This window comes from Notothenia coriiceps, unplaced genomic scaffold (genome assembly GCF_000735185.1).
Source record: "Notothenia coriiceps isolate Sejong01 unplaced genomic scaffold, NC01 NC01_scaffold00033172, whole genome shotgun sequence".
NCBI lineage: Eukaryota > Metazoa > Chordata > Actinopteri > Perciformes > Nototheniidae > Notothenia > Notothenia coriiceps.
Window position 1 is genome coordinate 1 of NW_011365873.1, and position 23,021 is coordinate 23,021.

The following is a 23,021-nucleotide window of genomic DNA, read 5'->3' on the forward strand; positions in this document are numbered from 1 at the left end:
AAAATGTATATAAAAATGAATAAATGAGAATGGTATCTGTGTTGTTGATCTGTAATATTACAATGTTACGTTGATTTGTTTGTCCTTCTCGGACCATGCACTACGCATTTCAGTGGTTTTGTGTTAGAAAAGAAAGCAACCAATCAGATCTTGTTCTGGGTCTCTGGGTAGAATATCCTTCAGCCAAGGTATTCTACATCCTTGATAGAATGCCCTGGCCGTTGCAATGAATGAGAGCGTACGTTTGGACTGACAGTTTGATCAACCAATCATATATTGATTTGCAGCCAATGGGCGTGTTCTTTCAGAGTTCCCCATCGGTTCCAGGGTATTCTAGAAGGCCCGCTAGTTAACTGGCTTGAGACAGAGGATCTAGAACGAATGCGACGAAGCAATTCATGCCGTTTTATTGTTTTTTACGTTGAAATGACAAGTGCAACAGGTGAAGATGAAGTTGTTGCGGAATTGTTGTGAGTACCCTTTTCAAGACAACAAATCAGTGAAAAGACGGACATTATAATGCCGCGGAGGGGGGGGAGGGGGCGGAGAGGGGGGCGGCGGCGGCTGGGTGTGTCTACAGAAGGTCCAGTTTTGATAGCCACGGTTCGCCACTGCTGATTCATGTATGCCTGTCTAACTTGCCAAGCATTAAACCAGAAATATATATTGTGACTTCCACCTTCTCGTAGGTAGGTGGATGGATGGATGAATGGATGGATTTAAATCATTAAATAAAACACATCCACAGGCTTATAATTACTTGTATTGGGCCTTGGAAGTATTGGCATGTAATCGATTGAATTTAGTCTTTTTTTGTAACATATGGCAGCATATGCTTTTCTCTGCAGGCCACACAAAGAAACACAGTGTATGGATAAAGTAGGGCTGCTCGATTATGGCAAAAATCATAATCTCGATTATTTGGGTCAATAATTGATATCACGATTATTAAAAAACGATTATCCATTTACTAAATTAAATTTATTGAAAAGAAAATGTGAACAGTATGTTTTTAGCAGTTGATTACCCTGAACTGTACGTATAATTCAACTGAAAAACCAATAAAAAAAATTAAATAATTTTTTTTAATTTCTTTTTTAATTAAAATCAATAAATAATCGTTTTATTTCGATTATGTTGTTTTCATAATCGTTGCAAGCCAAAATCGTAATTGCGATTCAAATAGGATTAATTGAGTAGCCCTAAAATGAAGTAGAACTGGGGGGAAAGAGGAGAGAGATTCAGATTAGGATTCCTGTCACATTGTCATGGCAAGTCTAAGGCCTCTGGTTGAGAGTTGGCTAAATGTCAGCCTATGGAGATGAGACAGAGAGGAGCAAGGCAGTGCTGTTTTTGTCCAATTTAAACCCTGTTTCTGATGTCTTGTCTCTTTAAGTGGCTGTCATCAACAAACCGTGCGTCAGACTTCAAAAGAGAGGCTGTGTTCTTTGTCTTTGAGAGATAGTCAGAAAGCTACATTCTCTTTCCAGGCATCCCTGATTGATTTTGGCTTCAACTACGTACGAATGTGCTGCTTTGACACCATCTAGTGTTGAAACTTTGTGTAGGAAAAAAAATAAATGTTTTTTTGCTTTGGTTTTTCATTTGGCTTTGACTGTGCAGTGTTGCATGTGTAGTTTGACACTAAAAGGCCGTTTTGTTTGCTGAAGGGGAAACGTTTATTTGTGCTCACTTGAAATCTGAGTAGTAATGTACACAAGATCTTTTGGGTAAAATTGGAGACTTCTTGTGGCTTGCAGTTTAACTTTGAAGTGGACATCATTTTGAGACATTTTAACAATGTTAATGAACTTTTTCTGGAACAACACCAAATATAATTTCAATCATATTATTTCTCAATTGTGCTTACCATGTCTGGAAGAATAAGTAAAACTGCAATACATACATTAAAAAAAGAAATGTATTTACTTCTACTAAAAGATGTTGAGCAACTACTACTCTTATACTCTTCCTTATCAAACCTGTGTGAATAATAGATGCATAAAAAAACAATGTCTTACTTCAGTAACTAGAAGTTGCTGTTGATTTTTAACACCCCCTTGTACATCTTTAAGATCGTGTTGGTTGACAATTACCTGGAGAAGTCATCTTGTGTTGCTTTATCTCACGAAGAGGAAGCAGATGTTACTGATTGCCTTTTGTATAAACACACATATTTCTCAGGGTTTAGTACCTTTCCAGCATCTTCACCTTGCAGCGCACATCGGCAAATCAGTTACACAGCTAAGCTCAGTGTCAGTGTATAGGCATATGATTCACAGTGTGAAGGAATACAGTCAAAGAAAATGTCATATTGAGTAGCTTAATTCGGACAGCTAACATATGTAGTTGCCTTTATGTATTTGAAGACACATTTATTTTCAATGTAGTTAATCAGGTACCAAGAAAGAAGCATGTATTAAATAATGATTTGACAACTAAGGGAATACAATTATACTTCTAAAATACAGTAAATCAAATACATGACTTGTGTTATCATCATGCAAAATATAATACAACAAGTTTCTTTAACAGTGCCAGGGTCTTTCTTCAAAAGTTTAAAGATAACTAAATCCACACTATCAGTAATAAGCCTGTGTTGCGATGTCTTTAGTTTCCTGTTTCACTTTGCAGGAAGCCCATATTTGGCTACAACCACCGGAGCTTTGCTTATCCCATGCAATCATTATAGAGATTAGGTATTTAGTCCTTTCTTTTATTCATACCTCTGAGGGCCAGTTAGTACAGCATATATATACATTTAAAAAACATGTATAATCCATAAAACAGATTTCTTGTCATAAGGGAATCATGTACTTAAGATGCCTCCTCTGTGTAGGTGAATATGAGTACCACCTTTACAGAGTACCATATTTCGCTATAAATCAAACATTTTCAAACTCATAGAGGCACTAGACGATAAGCCAGGGATCATGGAAGTCGGATGTCTGTGGACAACTGATTGAAAAATCCATGGCAAAGCATCTAATAGCTGTTGAGACTGACTATAGCCATCCACAGAGCCACATTGCTATGGTGGCTTTAAAGGACAATTAAAGAGTTTAAACCATTGTTGGCTGGCACACTTAATATCTTGGACATGAATGTATTTGGTATAACACCATATAGTCAACAAAGATCTACAAAGCTGGAATACATGAGAAGTAGGGCTGAAGTCTTGAATAGATTTCATAACGATAGATTATGATAGGATATTGCAGTCACGGATGAAGACCTTGCTTTGCATTTGATAAAACCCTAAATGAAATAAAATGTATGTATCAATTATTATTTGAACATCATTTTATTGTACATTTAAAAAAAATATACATGTTGCATCCGAGCTCCTTTTGTAATATGGTTGTCCAGGTTTGAAAGAAAAGACGACCTGTCCACGTGTGTCATTTGTTCCTGAATGACACATGTTCCATTTGATATGGTTGGAAGCGCCATGACACATACATGCACACTTTCGAGTAGCGTTTCAACCCAGACTCTTTTTCATTGCTAATCATTGACACATTTGAAATCATATTATTGTTGGAAGCATCTCCACTTCACCCATTAACTCAAGAGGACATCCTTTCCAGTTAGGCAATCCAAAGAGGAGGGCACTTAACGCTTTAAAAAGATCGAGAAACTCATACCGCTCCAAAAAGCATCTTCCAAACTTCACAGAGCTGCTTTCAAATATTGAAATCGTAATACTAAAAAAGATCCTTGGCTGTGGGTTTCGTAGGTCTTCACTGTGGTCAAGATGTTTTTGGATGAGCGGATCGTGACTCTGTTCAAAAGGAATGCCCATCACACACTGACCTACTGGAGTGTTTTCTTCAGCTTTGGACTATGCATTGCGTTCCTTGGACCTACAATTTTGGACTTGCAATGTCAAACTAACTCAACACTCAGTCAGATTACCTGGGTCTTCTTCGCCCAGCAGTTCTGCTTGTTGATTGGCAGCTCTATCGCTGGTGTTTTCAAGAAGACGTAAGTATAATTCCCCCTACCGTCCAGGTGTGCATAATTATTCTGTAAACAATGGACAATCATTAAAAGAGTATTTGTCTTTTTTTTCTTTTTTTTTAAAGGTTGTTCAGGGCTCTAAGTGCCTTATTTGTCTCAGCTCTCACCATCTCTATAATATTTGCCATAATCCCGGTGTGCAATAATGTTCTCATGCTCGCCATCGCAATGGCTGTGTCTGGGTTTGCGATGGGCATTATTGACACCATTGCTAACATCCAACTGGTGACTATCTATCAGAGGGACTCGGCTGTTTTCTTACAGGTAAAAAAAACTGGAGTACCTTTCTCTTAATCTGTAGAAATACTGACATGATAGCGTGTGCATTCATTGAATAACTATCAGCAGATAAATATAGCATTATATAGAATTTAGTATATGTTATTTGTATATAAATATAGGAAGCTAGCACGAATGTTCTACGCAGAATGTTCAGCAATCAATTTTTTTTAAAGTTATGAGGCAATTATATTATGACAAATACAGTAAGTTATGTCTTTGACCTTTTGTATTCTACATTTTTGCAGGCTCTTCATTTCTTCATTGGGTTCGGGGCCCTAGTGAGCCCACTGATTGCAGACCCCTTCCTCTCAGAGACGGGCTGTGGGAATCACACGGGGAATGCGACAGAGACCACAGATCATCTCAGGAACATGCTGAAAAACAGTCCGATTGCAGGGCACGATATAACTCAACTGCCCCACCCAGAGGGAGGGGAAGAGTCCAATGTGCACTATGCCTTCTGGATCATGGCGCTTATCAATGTAAGACACTAACCAAATTGTATATGTGCAGGAGAAGAGTTAGGATTTTTCTTAATTTCTTAAACCAATTTTTTTTTTGTGAAAATAAAATGTGTGCCCCCTCAGCTGCCCGTGCCCCTCGCAGTCCTGTTCCTGATGTATCGGGAGCAGCTGATCCCATTCTGCACCAGTGGAACTCCTCGTCTTCTGGACAAAGATGAATTAGCAATGGAGAACCAGCAGGGGGCCGAGGGCACGGATGTGGAGCAGAAGGAACATGAAGCTGGAGGTAAAGATGTGGGAGAATAGATTTGTATACAGAACTCATATGAATAATGCATACATCTTAAGTGGATTTTAAGTCAGTTCAGATGAAAGAAAATCAGAATAAATGCATTTTGTTCGCTCCAATCTGTCATTGTTGACCTTACACTCTGTTGCAGGTCATGGGGATATCTTCAGCTGCTGTAGGAATGGTAACCTGAGCGGGATGCCTGTATCCTTCTTTATGATTCATATCCTTGGTGGGGGTGTGCTCTTCATGACCGATGGCATTGTGGTGAGTGACGGGTGTGGATAAAAGATTGCATTTCAGTTACTGTTCAACATACTTTAAAAAAAATCCAAATAGAATATCTGCTTCACATAAAAATCTCATAATGGATCACATGAAAGAACCTGCCTTTTTCTTTCAGGGTGCATACGCCGGCTTCGTGTACACCTACGGTGTGTCACCACCTTTGTCATTGCCTAATAAGACAGCGGGTTACCTGGCCAGTATATTTTGGGCAGCCATCACTGTTGGACGTCTTTTGTCCATTCCTCTAGCCTACCGTTTCCAGCCTGTGAGACTACTCATGTTCAGCCTGGTAATGCCAATTAAACATTTAGAGCGCTGTAACATTACAGATCACAAGAAGTCAAACACATAATTGATAACACTCTCTCTTTTTGTTTTTACAGGCAGGTGCTATTGTTACTTGCTTGATGCTGCTTATTTTCTACGACAACCGGCCCTTTCTTTTTGCCGGGACCGGTTTATGTGGGCTTTTCCTCAGCTGCATATTCCCCTGTATGCTCGCCTATACTGAAGACATCCTTGATTATCAGGGTATAATGATGTTTTCACAGCAGATTCAATTAATTAAAAAAACACAGTAATGTAATAAAAGCAAGGAGAGGATATAAACCATACAATACTTGTTTGCAGGATGTGCAACGTCAGTCCTGGTGACATCTGCAGGAATGGGAGAGATGGTAATGCAGGTCGTGGTTGGCTCAGTAAGTCTAATTAATATCTTCATTATTTAAAAACAATTATGTGCAGAAGTCGAGAAATACGATTGTAATTGCAAAAATCCCTAGTGGAGATTTAGATTAGTGTTCAGTAGTTTATTGTTGGTTTATTGTCCCCAGATTATCCAGAAAGGCAGCTACAGCTTCCCGCTATGTGGAGTGGTAATCGCCTGCATTGGTTTTATTCTCTTCATTGCTCTCCTCTTCTTCAGTCGAATGCACCGAAATTACCTCACAGGTACGGTATCAACTAGCAACCTCAAACTGTGCTGCATATGGTTTGTCTTTATTATTTTCACACTCATACTACTTCTGCATCCCAACAGGAACCTCGAAAAAGTCCACCATGGTGGAGGAACCAGCAACAGAGCAGAATGGATCTGCAAAAACAGAACAGAAAGAGGAGCCAGAGAGCAGCTGAGAGGAGCATCAGCTGTGTTTTGTCCTCTACTGGCTACTGTAGAGAATAAAGTATTACAACAATCCATCTTCAAATATGTTTTACCCAAAGACTACTAAATGAACATTGGGTTGATGAACTTTTATTGTCCTGGAAATTAGATATGTGCGACATAGATAATGTGCTGCTTCTTGTAGAAAAAATTTACAATACAAGGATTATGATGATTTGGAATACTTTTAAATATCTAAATTGTTTCGTTTGAATTGTAATCTCTTTTTTCATATTGTTCAATGTGTTTTGGCGTATATTTTGGCATATGTACTTGAATATATAAATAATGAATTTGTGTATTAAAACAATTCTACTGAATGGTGAACATACTGTAGTTTTGATTGATTCATTCAAAGACAGTTCTGAGAGTATAATTTATATTCGACTACAAGGAAAATAATGTAGATGCATACAACACACATGCAACAATTCAAATGTTTATTTTCTTTGCTTTCAAAATGGACTTGTCAAGGTTACAGCCTCTGGTTTTACATTGTCAAACATCCAATGTGCAATGCGCACCTTGCACCAGAGAAGTTGCCCCATGAATACTAAGAACAAATGTAAAACAGAATCCTCCAGCCTTTGAACAGTTAACCAGTCAATCTATAACTTCAGATTTAGGACCAGTTGCAACAAGAACAGGAGGTGTCGAAGACCAGACCGGCAGCGCAGTTCTGAAAGTAGGTCTTGCCCATACTGCAGTTGTAGAATTGGTTCTTGTTTGTTGGGTCTGGGTACATGCCACTGGCTTTTGTAGCGCAGAACTGGCTGTCCATGCCCTTGGTGCCCGAGGCCCCACCAGAGGAGCTGCCTCCACTGGAGCTGCCTCCGCTGGAGCTGCCTCCACTGGAGCTGCCTCCACTGGAGCTGCCTCCGCTAGTTGTACTCACTCCTGCGATAGGAGGAAGGGGAGTGGCAGGATGGGCGCAGGCTGGAAAACACCACAAATTGATGATTTAATAACATTTAATTTCCCTGAAAACACTATGGTTCACGCTGATCACAGATATTACAATTCTTACAAGCTTGTTCCAGATTAAGGCCCTTTTTGAGAACATTAATCAGTGGATATTTTCCCTGGTTACAGAAAGTGCCCATGTAGTCATCCATGTCAAGAGTCCACACCATGGCGCCTCCAAAGTTGTTCTTCTTCACCCAGTCAACCTACCAACGGACAGAAGGGGGCATTTTGGTAAGCATTTTGAAATAAAAAACAAAGCAAATTCATCTGACCGTGACATTGAAATACCATTACCACCATACTTTTTAGTTCCACATTTTTCGGGGGAATTTGCAGTATGCAAGCCAGCATACCTTTCTGGCTATACTGACACACAATCTGTTACACAGTGGATACATAAGAAAGAGGGGAAGAACTCGAGTCGCAATGTCAAATGACAAAATAGTATGCCCCAAGTGTAGGTCAGCTGGAGTAGCTACATTATAAAAGTAAAAGGAAAAAGATGTGATTTTAAAATGGACTCACACAGTAGCTACAAACTGCAACATCGCCAAACATACAAAAACTGGGGATCGAATAAAAATATCTAATAAGTTTGTTCCTGTCACTTTCTGCTGCAGAACTGAGGAGAAACTTTCCAATTTTATAATAATAATTCTTGACAGATGGAAAGCTTTTTTAGCTCGGAGCTTATTCATAACAGCCAACAGATTGGCCTGTCAAACGGTAAAACAAGTATTCTGTGCAGTTCTGTTCTGTACCTTGATCTCGAAGCTCTTCATGTTGTCATAGCCCACCCACTGGTTTCCCTTGTAGGCATATGGCACATCCTGGGCCTTGTTCCAAACCTCAGTTGCTCCGCCTTTCAAAAAGTCACAGATCTGTAATTTTACAAAGGAGTGCGTTAAGGACTGAGAGCTAAATTAACTTTTTAATATTGAGTCTGTTATACTGTGTGGACCAACCTGCTCTGCTATAAAGCATACAAACGAATATAAACACTGAACCACCATCATCATTCAAGATCAATTTCTTGTACTAAAATATGCAGGAACCGTACCTCAAAGTAAGCGAGCTCTCCAGCCTCCTCTGTGTACTTTCCTGCAGTTCCAGGACCAGCAATAGCTGCTCCAACACCATGGTTAGATGGGCTCTTAAGAGTGAATGTGTTGCCATATGTGGGGAAACCAACGATGAGCTTCTCAGCTGGGGCTCCTTGGCTCTTCCAGTAGTTCATGGCATAATCCTGGAACAAAGGAGAAGATATGCCTTCCTCTGGAACTACAAAGCTTTTGTGTATGCTTTAAATGTAGTTGCATTTAAAGCTTGCAGACTGCAAGTGGATTCTTTATACAAGCCCAGGATGGATCATAGATTCAAACATTATTTTTGAAGATGTTCACGCACTCACCACGTTGAAATAGATGAAGCCACCGTGATCCTCTGGGCTTTTGAAGAGAGGACTGCACTCACCAGTCATGGGGTCCCAAGAGCCATGGAAGTCATATGTCATGACGTTGATCATATCCAGGGACCTGGGTGTGCAGAGGTTACATTAACAAGCCTATATTTATAGTTTAGCCTAAAAGGGATACATTCTGAGTTGTTCCCTTTAACTATGATTTGTTATGTTGCAGTGGATAAGATTTGACACTCCACAAATATAGCTTCAAATGTTTACTGGCCAAGCTGGGGAATCTGATAGGCAGAATCAATGTTGGACTTTCCAGCCGCCACAGCAGCAGACATCAGAAGACGAGCCCTGTTGCTCTGCTTGGCCTCGGTCTCAAAGGCAGCTCTCAGCTCCTGTCGATTTTCAACAGATGTAAAATATCTATTATTTAGTCAAGTCTTTGTAATCCATGACTTGTAACATGGGACTGTGACTTTATCATGGGCTTTTATGTTCTTAAATGATTGCTTTCCTGTATATTTATACAACACAGTAGTACAATTAAGCCAAGCTTGAGCAGTTGCACATGCTGTCAGGTATGACCTTATTTATAAGTTATTACATTTACTTATAATAATGTAATTTTAAGAGAAAAACACTAACAAGAAACTGAGCATTAAAGCAGATGTAACAAACCTGCAGGAAAACGGAGTAGTACTGCTTGTCTGAAGGAGGCCCTCCTCTGTTGGCTGGATACTCCCAGTCAATGTCAAGCCCATCAAACTCATACTTTCTCAGGAATGAAATAACTGAGTTGATGAAGGTCTTGCGGTTTGTAGGGCTCAACACCATTTGGGAAAACCTAGTGTGGAAAAATAAAATAAATGTAACAAAATATATATAAGACTATATAGAGTGTGAAATCTGCTAATATCTGTATATGATCTCACCCTGTAGAGCCGAAGTTCCATCCTCCAACAGACAGGAGAGTCTTCAAGTTGCCGTTCCTGACAAGAAATCAGACATTTTACGATGCAGTGATACTAAAAGCCTTTTCTATCTGTGATCCATCTTTTTCTTTCCATTTGCTTAATGAAACTAAAGGTTTGAAGTGACTCACTGGTTCTTCAGGGCGTTAAACTGGCCATAAAGCTCCACATCGTTCCACTCATAGGTGGCCAGTTGGTTGTTCTTGATGGTGGCGAAGGCATACAGGAGATGGGTACACAGACATGGGTCGATGTCATTGGGCATAAATATGGTCGGAGGTGGTCTGTACTGTGCCCAGTTTGTGAAGTAGCATGACAGTATGAAGGATGAACCTTTGAATCAAAACAAATGTATTATTTATGGACCAAACACGTATTGTGATGCAATTTCTGACCTTAAAAAGGCAATTGAACATGCACACACTATCCCATGTTCATACAGTATGTTGCTTACCGAGCTGGGCTTGCAGCAGCAAGGCCAAAGCTGTAAAGACAAAAACAAAGTCAAGTTACCTTTTAGTTAATGGATGAAAATACTATGTTCAAATCCTGAAAGAAAGGACATTCAAGGAGACCCTTTGATGCACATATGAGAGAAAATGTTAAATCTTACCCGTCACAAAAAGTACTTTACCCATGACTACCGTGTATATGGAGGTCATCCAACAGGTGCACTCACTTTTATACCCTCACATTCTGCTCAAAGTGAACAGCCTTTCCACATCTGCCAAAACTGTGTTTATTTGCAAAAGATTGTTTCAGAGAAGATTATAAAATGTGTTCACTAAAGGAGTAAATTCTGATTACTTATCAGTCTCAGGCATGTTCTCCTCATTTATCCTTGTGTGAAGGACTCATTCAGTAAAGCAAACATAGTCTAAGGCCAATAAAATGCAGAAAATATGCTGAAGGCTTGTTTTAAAATGTACACAGACACGAAAAGAACAATAAGAAATGTGTCACAAATGTTTGTTTTTGGATAAAGATAAATTATTTTTCATCAGTACTTCCAGACCTGCCAAATGTGTAACAAATAATCTTAGCTCATGTTATCAGAAAGAAGAACATTTCAATGTTTAAAGAGGATTATTTATAGGCAAAACAAAAGGAGGAAAGACAGATGTTTCTTAATTTGTCTAAAATTATATTTGATCAAATATGACTTTAGTGCTGTGCAGGAAATTGTCTCAGTTGAGCTGTGACATAAAGCATTAGAAGTCAACTCACATAAACAACAGGCAAATTGCCTTTGAAAAACTACTTAGACTGTGATACGTGATGATAAATATGTTTGACAACTCTAATCAGGCTGAAAAGAGGATTGTGATATGTCATGAGGAGGGATTGCATACAAAAATCAAAAGCTATTACATAGTAAATGGATAACTTATCTAATCATTTCACTTATATTATAATGCAGCCTTCTTTATCTTTAACAGTTTATTTAATATTTAAAGAAAGATATGCTGGTGCCAGCGGAAAACACCTTGGCTGAACCGAGCCAAGCTGAGCTAGAATGAAAAACATGTTCTCTTCCAAAACAAACCTACTTTTCATTTCTGTCTCAGACAATTAAAAAGCCGTCAAACTATTCTGAAGGTGAACTGAAAGTGGGATGATTAATTTACTAAATTACTTTCTTACTTAATAGCGAAAAGAGTCAAATGTTAGTTCTTAACAAGGTAATTTCACCATCCCAGTACTTTTTTTTCTCAAGGTGCAAATCAAATAGAAATCTATCACATCAAAATTCATTTAGATTATCCATCTGCTCAGTTAAAATGAAACTAAAGCTAACACTGTCACTTATAAACAGCTTACATTTGAACACAACTTGTTCAGTTATCCTATGAGACTATTCTATGCATAGGTTTAATAAGTCAAATGAAACCCAGTTGTGTTTTTCTAATCAGATTTGTCCCTGTGGGTGTTTTGTAACCTTCATGCTGCTTGTGTCAGCAGCATAGTTCTGCTTTTTCCATTGTGGGTTGACCTTGAAGGTCAAATTATTAATACTCCAGCTTCTTCTTAAACTCTGAGAATGTATTAATCTATGTCCTTTCTTAAAAATGTAAATTGATACAAATATTGTGAGGTTTATAGATGGTAAAAAGTAATGTTTTGGTGTATAAAGTTCTGTGATGTAAAAGACGTGTCAGTCTAACTAAATAGGAACTCTTTTGTAATCTCAAACCTCTCTGACACAATCAGCTCCTATTTCAAAATGACCTCACGCCTCGTCTTGTGGTGTTTGTTGTATAAATATTTTCCCTACACACATTGCCACAGTTACATGAATATGACAATTTCTTTGGAGAGGCCAATTAAATCTGGACTGCAACTATTGTAACATCGTTGTTGGTTATTCTTATAAATACTATAACAGAGCAATGTGTTAGCTGGGACTGAAATGAAAAAAAACACAATAAACTGGAACAATTTGAACATAAATAAAACTCGTGTCTGCAGGACTGAGGTGCCTCACAGAAAAACAACTACAGCCAAATCAGTCAAACGATTTTACTGTTATATGCACATAAAATATCAAAGCCCATGAAAAAAACATTAAAACATACAGTGGCACAAAATGGCAAATAAACCAATTAAAATAATGAAAGCCTTAAGAGATACTCAGACAAATGCCAAAGATGTAAAGTAATGGGGCAAAGAATAATTATATCATTTTTGCAAATTATACCAATAGATAGACAGATGAATGATTATAAAACGACAGTTCTTGTCTTTAGTGCCACCTGCTGTTTAATTAAATAAACTGGCCGTACAACCCACCCTGCTGTTTCCCACACAGATGGGTTAAAAACTAAAGGAAATACGCAATAATAACCATACAAACACTGGCCAACGCTGACATTGCCTAAACCCCACGAACATCCTTATTGCACAACCTTACATGAGAGTAATAAGAGGAAGCCTCCACATGTTGCGCACTTTGCTTCTGCTTCACATTATGATTTTCATCCGCACCATGAAGACCTCTGGGATATCTCTTGGCTTCTTTAATGGTAAGTAACATCCATTTTTCAAAAATACATCTAATAGCATAGACACTTGATAAAAACAATTAACTTGTTTGTTTTATGTTTTAGTTTTTTCAGCTCCATTTCTCTGTCTCTTCTGGCTGAGAGCCAAGCATTCAGTGGACTCAGTCCGCTTGTCAGCTCCAGAGGTGGTAACAGGAGCATACGGAGGGTCACTGACAGTCCCTTGTCAGTACCGCAATAAGTACAGAGAATATACAAAGTACTGGTGCAGAGGACCAATATATGAGCTGTGTGACATAGTGGTGAAAACACCCAGGGGGCGAAGCAGTGACAGAACCTCTATTGCTGATGATAAGATAGCAGGAGTCTTCACTGTGACTATGTCTTCTCTCAGAGAAAGTGATGAAGATACGTACTGGTGTGTGCTCGCCAGACCTGGAAGAAACGTCTACACTGGTGTCCGGATCCACGTCTCCCAACCAGGTAACCTTTACTACAACTGGGTTTGCTCAGGTACTTCATTATGGTAAATGGACTGTACTTATATAGCGCTTTATCCAGTCTTTAAGACCCCTCAAAGCGCTTTACATACTACATGTCATTCACTCATTCACACCCATTCATACAGAGCAGTGTACCTTACTCTAGGACCTAACATTCACACACATTCACACACCGTTGGCCATGCCATCGGGAGCAACTCAGGGTTAAGTATCTTGCCCAAGGATACATTGACATGTTGACTGCATGGGCTGGGATCGAACCCACAACCTTCTGGTTGAAAGACGACCACACTCCCTCACAGCCACAGTCGCCCTTTATCATCAAATACTTTTATGTACCTACCTTGAAAGACAACAGCTTATAAAACTGACTCTAACTTGTAGACAAACCTCCTAAATGTTTCTGAGAAAATTATTGTATTTGCGTTGAAATAAAAAAATGATTGTCTTGTATTTTTTTAATGTGTGGTGAAGTCAAAGACAATTTTCCACTTTTTGTTACGGTTTGCTTTCCCGTCAATAAACGTCATTAAAATGTTCAAACATTTACATTTCATGTTCTTGTGTAAGGTGAAATTACAGGCCAGTGTATGATATTTGGTAAGGGAATATTGAGCCCATATAATGGTTAATAGTATATAAACATAGTTTAATGAGACAGGGGGGTTCAGTCAGTAAATCTAATGTATTGTCTTTAAAAGCAAAGTGTTCTTTTCCACAGCAATAACAACCACCACTCCCACCACTATACTGGAACGATATGAAATGAGGTGAGAAGAGTCTACAATATACTCTCATTTCCATATTGTCCTTCAGTGAAATATCGCAAAAAAGTTATCGCCCAGTTACCAATAATAAACATGTGAAAGTATATGCTATATAAGTAAATTGTTCTAATCCCAAATGTTTTGTTCTTTTTATATAGTTGGTGGGCAACTCTACGTTGGATAGTCTTTATTTTAATGCTGTGTTGTTTGGTATCAACACACATCACTGTTTGGAGGATAAAGATTGCGAGAAAGAAACGGCAACAACCACAAGTTCAATATGAAAACTCAAACATCTACTGTATAAGTGAATGACGGGCAACACCAGAATTATAAACAATGTATGAATCAAAACTCAATTATACTGAAGCTATTTCAACTGTCCTCCGAGTGAACATTATATCAGTGTGTGAATTAAACTATGAAATAAACCCTTTGAAAATGTGGCTTTTTTTTCTTAGTATCTAAATGATTCAAACCTAATTAATTTCGGTGCCAGGGCCTAAGATAACTTTGGACCCAACTTTTGAATATCCAATTATGTTAAAATGAGCACTTCTGGAGGAGTAAGGCTCTTGGCTTTCATCAAATTATTTTGCTGCCAGTTTAGAGGGTGTTAGAAAAAAAAAGGTGTACTCCAAAGATCTGAAAGCCATGAAGAATACAAATTCCTCCATGCATAAATGAAGGCCCTATCTTGGCAAGTCCTGCTTTTAAAAGACAAAACAGTGACAAACAATAAAGTTCAAGGGTGTTTATGTCCTACTCTATTTGTTGTTAACCTAAAGTCTTATGGAATACCAAAGCTAAGATGTTCTCTCTCTTTGCAAACTGTGACTTCCGGTTACACTCTGTCCTAGCCCAAGACAAACTCAAGAAAGGAAAGGTATAATATAGTCCTTTATAAAGTATTAAAAACTGCGTAGGGAGTGGATGAGTGAAAATGTGCTAAAAAAAGGAACCAAAAGCTGTGAGACGGAAGTGAAGAGATCTGCTATAAAGACTGCCTTCTGCTCTGGGTCATATCCGGGCCGGAGTGTGTCCCATATCGCTGATTACCCTCCAACAGCTTCCACTACCAAGCAGAGGAGTCACAAATCAAAGCTGAATTATATTTCAAATCCCCCAGAAACAGTGACATATCATATTCTATAAAAGAGGCAGTGGTGATTTGTGGTCCTTGTCAAGCAGATTTCATTACCCTGCCGGTTGTAGCTGCAAGAATGTGGGTATGCTGGTCTTTACTTTCAGAGAAAACCAGATATTAACTTTTTTTTTAAGCCACCCCTCTAGGCTACAATCTAATGCAATAAGTCGTCATTAAAACCTATTTTTAGGGAATAATATAATGTTCAGTTTATGGGTCACCGGGGCCCGAAGTACTTGGCTCTATTGGATTGTAGATTGATTGAGTTGTTTGTAATATTTTGTCCCCATTGTGTATGATAATGAGAGAACACTAACAATATAATCACCATTTAGGTCTTTTTCACAGCAGACATTTTGACTTGTCATGTTGGAAAAAACAAGAATGTTACTCATAAAGGTAACAATAGCTTATTTCTATTCTAAAGACCAGAAAAGCTGTGACAGTGGGCCAGTATTCACAAGACGAACCCCAAAAAATGAAGTAGCTTGGTGGAATTCCTTAGCCATTATTCATTGTATTAGTTTTCCCTTTTACATTCTATATGACATGTAAAAATGTCTTCCGTGATAAGTAGATTTTCCCTCAAAACACATCACAGGACTAAGTAAACATACAAGAAAAGAGCATCTAGTCTTGTATTATTTGCTTCTGTTTGTATTAACTAGCTCAGCTGAACACATAAATAAAAAGGCATAGGCCTACATACAAAAAACAAAGGTTGTTACTCATATCACTTAATTTCTCTAATTCATTCTGCATATGTAGTGGGGAAGAGGTAGAGCTCAGATTCAGGGGAGAATGCAAGGTGTAAGGAATTTAGGAGGTGATGTCACCATTTCTGCTGCAGGAACCTCTCTGCATGAACTGGTGTCAAGGCAGCCACCATAACCGGAGACGGTAGGCTTTCAAAGTAAAACGCACACATGGAAGACGAGTGAAGTATGGATGAAGGCGTTGGAATAAGCACGCGGATATTTCATCATGTAAAAGTAGCAAAACCACTATGTAAAAACACTCATTCACAAGTAAAAATCCTGCATTCAAAATCCTACTTAAAAGGCCTAGGGTCAGCATCAACATATGGTTAAGATCAAATGAGATTTACTTTATTGATCATATTTCGGGAAAGTGTTTCTTCACAGCAGCATGGAAACAGGGCATTACACATAATGTTAAAAGGAAAAAGTTAAAAAAAAACAAAGTACAAAATAAAACGGAACTATAAAGTAAAATATATGAATATTGACAGTGAAAGATATGCAACTACTCTAGACTACGAGGTGCCGATTACAGCTTTCAACATTTTAAAGTAGGATATTATTTAAATTAAGTGTGCTAGGCATAGCATATTCAATTAAATATAAATGTAAAAGGTATAGCGTGAAGATGCTATTATTGTAATTTTACTGGATTGCAATTAAAGAAACACATTGAATTAGATTCAATATTTCCAGTGGTGTAAAGTAACAACTAATTGCATTTATTCAAGTAGCCTACTGTAGATGTACAATTTTGAGTATACTGTACAATTTTGAGCCACTTTACTTGAGTAAGTATTACTACTCCACTGCAATTCAGAGATAAATCATGTTCTTTTACTCCAATATATGTATTTAATACTTTTAGTTGCTTTTCAGATTTGGATTAATGATGTGAATTATAATCAACTCATAAATTAATCTGCATATTGAGTACTTTTACTTTTGTTAAAGGGTGTATATTTCGTTGCTAATACTTTTTTACTTTTACTTCAGTAACATTCGGATTGCAGGACTTTTACTTAAATTCAAGATCCGAGTACTTCTTCCAACTCTGAATATTACTATGTTTTGTTTTATTAACCTTGGTAACTTTCTTGTATAAAATGTGGCGTCAGATTTCGCAACGCATGCTTAATGTTTTACTTTGAAAGAAACTTCCGGTGTTCTTTTCTGTAGCTTCACAGTGGCAGTCTGGGGCTCAGCGGCTCACAGTTCCTGATCGCTGGTGCCAACGCCCGGCGAAACAGAAAGCTAACGTAAGCTAGCACATATACGGAGAGAGACATCGGTAGGTAAAGGAAACATTTTATAACATCCCCGCCTGGGTTTATTTTACCAATACAAGTTGGGATATTGTTTCCATGCTTCGTCTTGTAAGATGGGACTCCGATAATGCAAATAAACCAGCGTTAGTTTACACGCTAGCATTAGCTAAGGAGTTAGCCTTGTCTAGTGATTGCTAGCACTGTGTTAGCTTAGCTTGCTCACCGATACTCAAACACATTTTCGCTATAGTTACGCGTTTATGCAAGTAAATAATGTGATATTGTGGAATTGAGCCATAACACACATTGCCGTATTTACAAATACTAAAGTTAGAAATTTTATAAAGAGATTAAGCAAGTCAATAACATTGTCAATAGCTAGCGTTAGCCTCCAGACAGTTTTGGTGATGGGGTGTGACACCGAACCAGCTAATGCTAGGACCCAGCCTTTCCTCTAAAACCCCCTTGCTTAATCAAAGCTGTCGAGAGCAGTTACAAAACGTTAGACACTTGACTACAATGTTAACACAGGCCTAACATGTTCAATGCCCTAACGAGTTATCGCCTCTTCCAGCAGCTAAAAGCAGAATCAGAAAGCACAGAGATGCAGACCATCAAATGTGTGGTGGTGGGAGATGGAGCAGTGGGAAAAACCTGCCTACTGATTTCATACACCACAAACAAATTCCCCTCTGAATATGTACCCACAGTAAGTATGTTTGCTGTCTTCCACAACCAGATACATGCTTTCTGAATTAAACATTATTCTTAAACGGACCATGACATGCCTTTCATTCTTTTATCACAGGTGTTCGACAACTATGCAGTAACTGTAATGATTGGGGGTGAACCATACACCCTTGGCTTATTTGATACAGCAGGTGAGATTTCATTGAATTGATATCTGTTGATGGTATGTCACATAATGGGCTAATTTGCAGTTTGGTCTCTTTATAGGTCAGGAGGATTACGACCGGTTACGACCACTAAGCTACCCCCAGACAGATGTCTTCTTAGTCTGTTTCTCCAGTGTTTCCCCTTCCTCATTTGAGAATGTTAAAGAAAAAGTGAGTACCACGTGTTATCTCTTAAAGCAGTTGAGTTGATCACCTGTTGATCAACCAACATCCTACTCTTTCCAAATATTTGAAATTGAACTTCCTTTACAGTATGCTCTGTATTATAGTAATCTTCTCTTTTGTTGTTGAGTGATCAGGGGATAGTCTTTTGATTGACTGAAGAATAATGACTTGAGTGAAAACTCAGCGTGTGTCTGTGACACACGGACGCACTTGGTTTTACGTTGACGACATGAGTACGGATGTTGACTCTAAATGCAACACATTGTGCTGTTCAGTTTGTTTTCCAACGTGCTGCCTGCATCATAAGACACTGCAAGGCATTGTTTACAGAGAATTGCACATGAGTGTAAAGTAAAGGGTATTTCAAAAAGCCTGATAACTAAGTTGGTCTGATTATAATAACCATAGATATATTTAGCCTGGTAATGTTTTACAAACAATATATATTTGAATATGATTCAGCATGCATACTGTTTATATATTTCCTGAGGCAATTTAGAGAATATCTGGCTAACTATGGATCCTGTTTTATTAATTACCCTTTGACAATAGAAAGTCATTCATTACAGGTCATGGTAATTAGATATTATTATATAGCATTTAGAAATCATTTCTGATAATGATGAAAATAATAATGATTAAAGTCCTTGCATGCATATGTAAACATGAATAACTGCTAACAAATATAAAATAATGTATGTCCTAATTGATGAACAAGTGTGGCACCATGAAAACAAAAGGCGCTTTCACACCTCAGTACTTTTCTCAGTATAGTTCCGATAGTTCTTAAAATGTTGCGTTCACACCAAAAAAATCCGGAACTAGTACTTAGTTCATTTTTTTTTTTTTTTTAATCCTTTATTTAACCAGGTAAAAGACTCATTGAGATTAAAATCTCTTTTCCAAGAGTGACCTGGCCAAGAAAGGCAGCATGTACGAAGTTACAACAGTTAAAACACAGGCAGACAAATGCAGCTGTAAAACACAAATAAAATGGCACAATAGCCAGTCAATATGCGAAGTAAAACAAACTATTAAAAATCATTCAAAACTGGCAAAATTTAAAAACGATTTTAGGATATACGAGCACTCACATCTACCAATGGTGTCGTGTTCTCTGTCCTTTTAAGATGGACCTGAATTCCCCCATAGTGATTAAATCTGAGAGTTTCAGCTCCTTCTCTACATTGTTCCAAGCTGTGGGGGCAGCATATCTAAAAGCTGTTTTACCCAGTTTTGTTCTCCTGTAGGGACCAGCATCTGAATAAAATCTTGGGAGCGCAGGCCATATAGTACTTTCCTGGGGAGAAAAAGGTTCCCATTTCTGATTGGCTGGGCGAATTGAAAACCACGCCCTGTAAAAACCCGGAAAAGTTTTGTGAAGCCGCCATTATATTTGCTGGCATTAGCATTAGCCCAGCGCACCAACGGAGAGAGACTAACTTATGGAAACACCCAAAAAAAACATGGGTGGAGTGATGATGAGGTTCTGGCGATTTACTCGGAAGGCTTCAGTAGAAACTTCCGGCCGGGGGACTTCGGGTGACAGTATACGAAGTATACTAAAGCGTTCTGATGAACCAAGTACGGCAAAGTACTTGGTGGGAAAGCGCCTAAAGGTTTATTCCTGTGAAACATTCACCTTTCCTCTTTGCCCCGTTCCCTCCTTCCACAACAAACACATTTTTTAGAACAATTGTATTCTGTCTGAACTAAGTCTTTTCATGATTAATGTTTATAAAGCAAGACTTTTTATTTATTTTTTTAAACGGGTGTATTTGCTTCAGGGTGACTAAGTGTTTTGTCTTTGTGTTTTTAATCTCCAGTGGGTCCCCGAAATAACTCACCACTGTCCCAAGACCCCGTTCCTGTTGGTAGGCACTCAGATCGATCTGCGTGATGACCCCTCCACAGTGGAGAAGCTAGCCAAGAACAAACAGAAGCCAATCACCCCCGAGACAGCAGAAAAGCTGGCTCGTGACCTTAAGGCAGTGAAGTACGTGGAGTGCTCAGCCCTAACACAGGTAAGACGTCCCCTCAAACAACGCCCCTGTGCGGAGCATGTGCTTGACCGTCAGTTTCCTAACAAGGGTGAAAATGTGTTGCCTGTTCTTTGCTAACAGCATTTGTCTACAAGCTCCTTCTAACTGTGTGTCGTGTGCCTGTCTTCTCCCTTCTTTTCCTCTTTCTGTAGCGGGGACTGAAGAACGTATTTGATGAGGCTATCCTAGCCGCTTTAGAGCCCCCTGAAACTCAAAGAAAGAGAAAATGCTGTTTGTTCTGATGTCTTCTTGCATCTTGCTTTGCCTCTCGGTCGTCTGCTGCTTACTCATTGTAAAGAAACGTCTGTCACTTAAAATTCCACAACGCTCTTTTAAAACTTTGTGCCCATTAACTCTTTTCCTTTTGTTCATTTGTGCTTTCTTTTCAACTTGGCCTAATCACAATTATCCATGCTGCCTGATACAAAAAGAGTGCCAATCTTTAGTTCTTGTTTCTGCTTTGGTTTTTGTTGTTTGATTTTACATTCTGTTATTGAGCTCAGCAGCATCAGCTGGTTCCTACAAAGTATTTATGCCACAATCTGTCTTTGACAGTAATTACCTTTTCCTACTGCAGCAAACACTTACTTACTTACTTGGGCTTTTGTCTTTACTCAGACAACTTGATCATGAAGGAGTCATGTATAATGTTATTTGAATAAAGGAGAATTTTGATCGCCCTGCTCCATTTCTACTCGGCCTTCTTTTGCAATTAGTTCCCTGAAGATATTAATTTGTATTTGGAACACAGCCCTGTTTTGAATATTAATATTTGTTTCCACAGAAAGGATTAAAGAATGTGTTTGATGAGGCAATACTGGCTGCCCTGGAGCCCCCTGAACCTAAGAAAAGACGTAAATGTGTTCTGCTCTAAGTTTCCTCGCAGCCTTCTCCACACCAGTTTCCAAATCTAGGTTAACAGTACTGAAGAAGTTTGTTGCACATTCCAACACGAGTGAAGATATTCTGAGATATTTGCTTTCTGACTGACTTAACCTAAATACATATACAATGTGTTGATAATGGTTTTAAGATCGAGTAACACTTGATGCTGTTTGTGATGATTAGATGCCATCGGAGTGGTCTTACACGTTGTGAATATGTATCAACAAACTGTAGGGGACATCACCAAATAACGTTTTGACCACATTATGTAAAGAGATCATTTTGCAAAAGTGTAAAAGATATTTTAATAGAGTTTTTTATTAACTGCCCTGTAAACAAGAAACAAGCTGATGAGGGTGTGTTAGTGAGCCGCTCAAATTATATCCTCGTATAATCTACTTCTGTTTTGTTCTCCAAGTAATTCCTTAAACTATCATGTATACCATATGTTCAGCACTTGCACACAAGACTGCATGTTGTTAAACTGCTTTGACATGAACTTATTATTTTTTCAAACATTTCTTTGAGAATTATGCATTTCTCAAAGGGTTAAAATGTTGCAGTATTTTTACTTTTTTATTTATTTTACAACATAATTTCAGCTCAATGTCAACATAGCCTCCAGGCGTATCCAATCAATATTTGACACTATGACATTTCTAGGCTATGCTCCCGTCATAGCTCTAGTTTGCCAAAACATAACCTGATAAATTGACACTTGTCTTGGTGGAGTTCTGCAAATGCTGACACGGCAATGGAAAATGTTTGGAGTTTTAATTCTAAGTTTGATGCAACATGCAAGAAGTTGGAGCACAATAATTCCCAGTCATTATTTTTGTGTGGCAGACGTGAGTTAACCAGGTGATGTCTTGAACGTTTATCTGAAGTTACATTGGCTGAACTTTGTCGGAGCATCCAGCCTATAACCCCAAACTGATGAACCATTTTGTAAACTGATCATACTTGCTGCTGAAGTCAGATAGTAACACATTGTGAATGCTCTTACTAAATGCTATAGTTTGAAACCCTGTGAAGATTTTCGAGTGACTGAACTAGCTCTATTTGCATTTGTCTTTTACTATAACCATGCCTTTATGATGGGCTTGAATTTGATTTGTAAATATAGTGAGAGTAACTCATAACTTATTGACTGAATACATGTGTGCATTACTGATGCAGATACGCTGAGATCACGCTGAATTCAACCAACCAGGGAAATGTTGAGAGAACAAGTTGCTTTGACCCTATGGTTTTTAATCAAGTTGACATCAAAGTTGTACTGTATCCTGCTTGTTAAGCATCACAATAAACCAGTATTATGAATAAACCTAACTTCAAATATTACGTGTTGTCCGACTTCATGTTTACATCATAAAAGGTTACGCACTTCTATACATTTTCCACAAGGTTTTATTAAACATGTTCAGCATTTCAATTTACAGAGTAGTGCATATATTAGTTATTCTGTTAAGGCAGGTTATTACATTTATTTAAAATATCCCTTGTGAGCTGAGATTAACCGTTTCGACATGTTCTTGTTATGTAGCAGTCATTCTGCTCCCACTGATGCATTCATATCCCTTCACTTTAACCACACCAACTGAGAAGCAGCTAATCTATCCTTTCCTCAGGCTGCCTAGTTACAGTATGTGGCATCTTGTCCTGACAGATTACATATCCAGTTGGCATCCAAAAGCAATAG

General features: G+C 38.3%; 4 protein-coding genes across 8 annotated transcripts; 3 read left to right on the forward strand and 1 right to left on the reverse strand.

Annotated features, from left to right (window-relative positions):
• Nucleotides 1–3,649: 3,649 nt before the first annotated feature.
• On the forward strand, nt 3,650–6,542 carry LOC104961353 (major facilitator superfamily domain-containing protein 4-B). The gene is made up of 10 exons (XM_010789631.1): nt 3,650–3,987; nt 4,089–4,287; nt 4,551–4,787; nt 4,893–5,055; nt 5,210–5,325; nt 5,462–5,635; nt 5,730–5,877; nt 5,977–6,047; nt 6,183–6,300; nt 6,389–6,542. The coding sequence occupies exons 1-10, from the start codon at nt 3,758–3,760 to the stop codon at nt 6,481–6,483; spliced, it is 1,551 nt and encodes a 516-aa protein (XP_010787933.1). The 5' UTR covers nt 3,650–3,757; the 3' UTR covers nt 6,484–6,542.
• A 398-nt stretch (nt 6,543–6,940) lies between these two features.
• LOC104961357 (acidic mammalian chitinase-like) lies at nt 6,941–10,511 on the reverse strand. The gene is made up of 11 exons (XM_010789640.1): nt 10,476–10,511; nt 10,317–10,346; nt 9,994–10,195; nt 9,824–9,880; nt 9,570–9,735; nt 9,162–9,286; nt 8,892–9,015; nt 8,541–8,726; nt 8,242–8,361; nt 7,542–7,683; nt 6,941–7,450 (listed from the first exon to the last, which is right to left on the reverse strand). Exons 1-11 carry the CDS (start codon nt 10,498–10,500, stop codon nt 7,137–7,139), a joined length of 1,491 nt encoding a protein of 496 aa, XP_010787942.1. The 5' UTR covers nt 10,501–10,511; the 3' UTR covers nt 6,941–7,136.
• A 2,304-nt stretch (nt 10,512–12,815) lies between these two features.
• On the forward strand, nt 12,816–14,570 carry LOC104961356 (CMRF35-like molecule 1). Its single transcript, XM_010789639.1, has 4 exons — nt 12,816–12,885; nt 12,970–13,347; nt 14,089–14,137; nt 14,293–14,570. The coding sequence occupies exons 1-4, from the start codon at nt 12,831–12,833 to the stop codon at nt 14,447–14,449; spliced, it is 639 nt and encodes a 212-aa protein (XP_010787941.1). The 5' UTR covers nt 12,816–12,830; the 3' UTR covers nt 14,450–14,570.
• Nucleotides 14,571–17,200: 2,630 nt separating this feature from the next.
• On the forward strand, nt 17,201–22,663 carry LOC104961355 (cell division control protein 42 homolog). 5 transcript variants are annotated; one of them, XM_010789638.1, is made up of 6 exons: nt 17,201–17,337; nt 17,888–18,019; nt 18,119–18,191; nt 18,268–18,377; nt 20,219–20,416; nt 20,587–21,311. In XM_010789638.1, the coding sequence occupies exons 2-6, from the start codon at nt 17,915–17,917 to the stop codon at nt 20,674–20,676; spliced, it is 576 nt and encodes a 191-aa protein (XP_010787940.1). In that variant the 5' UTR covers nt 17,201–17,337; nt 17,888–17,914; the 3' UTR covers nt 20,677–21,311. The 5 variants fall into 5 exon arrangements, with proteins under 5 accessions (XP_010787940.1, XP_010787938.1, XP_010787939.1 ...); XM_010789636.1 differs by having other exon boundaries at nt 17,202–17,337; nt 17,885–18,019; XM_010789637.1 differs by having other exon boundaries at nt 17,203–17,333.
• The last annotated feature ends 358 nt before the right edge of the window (nt 22,664–23,021 follow it).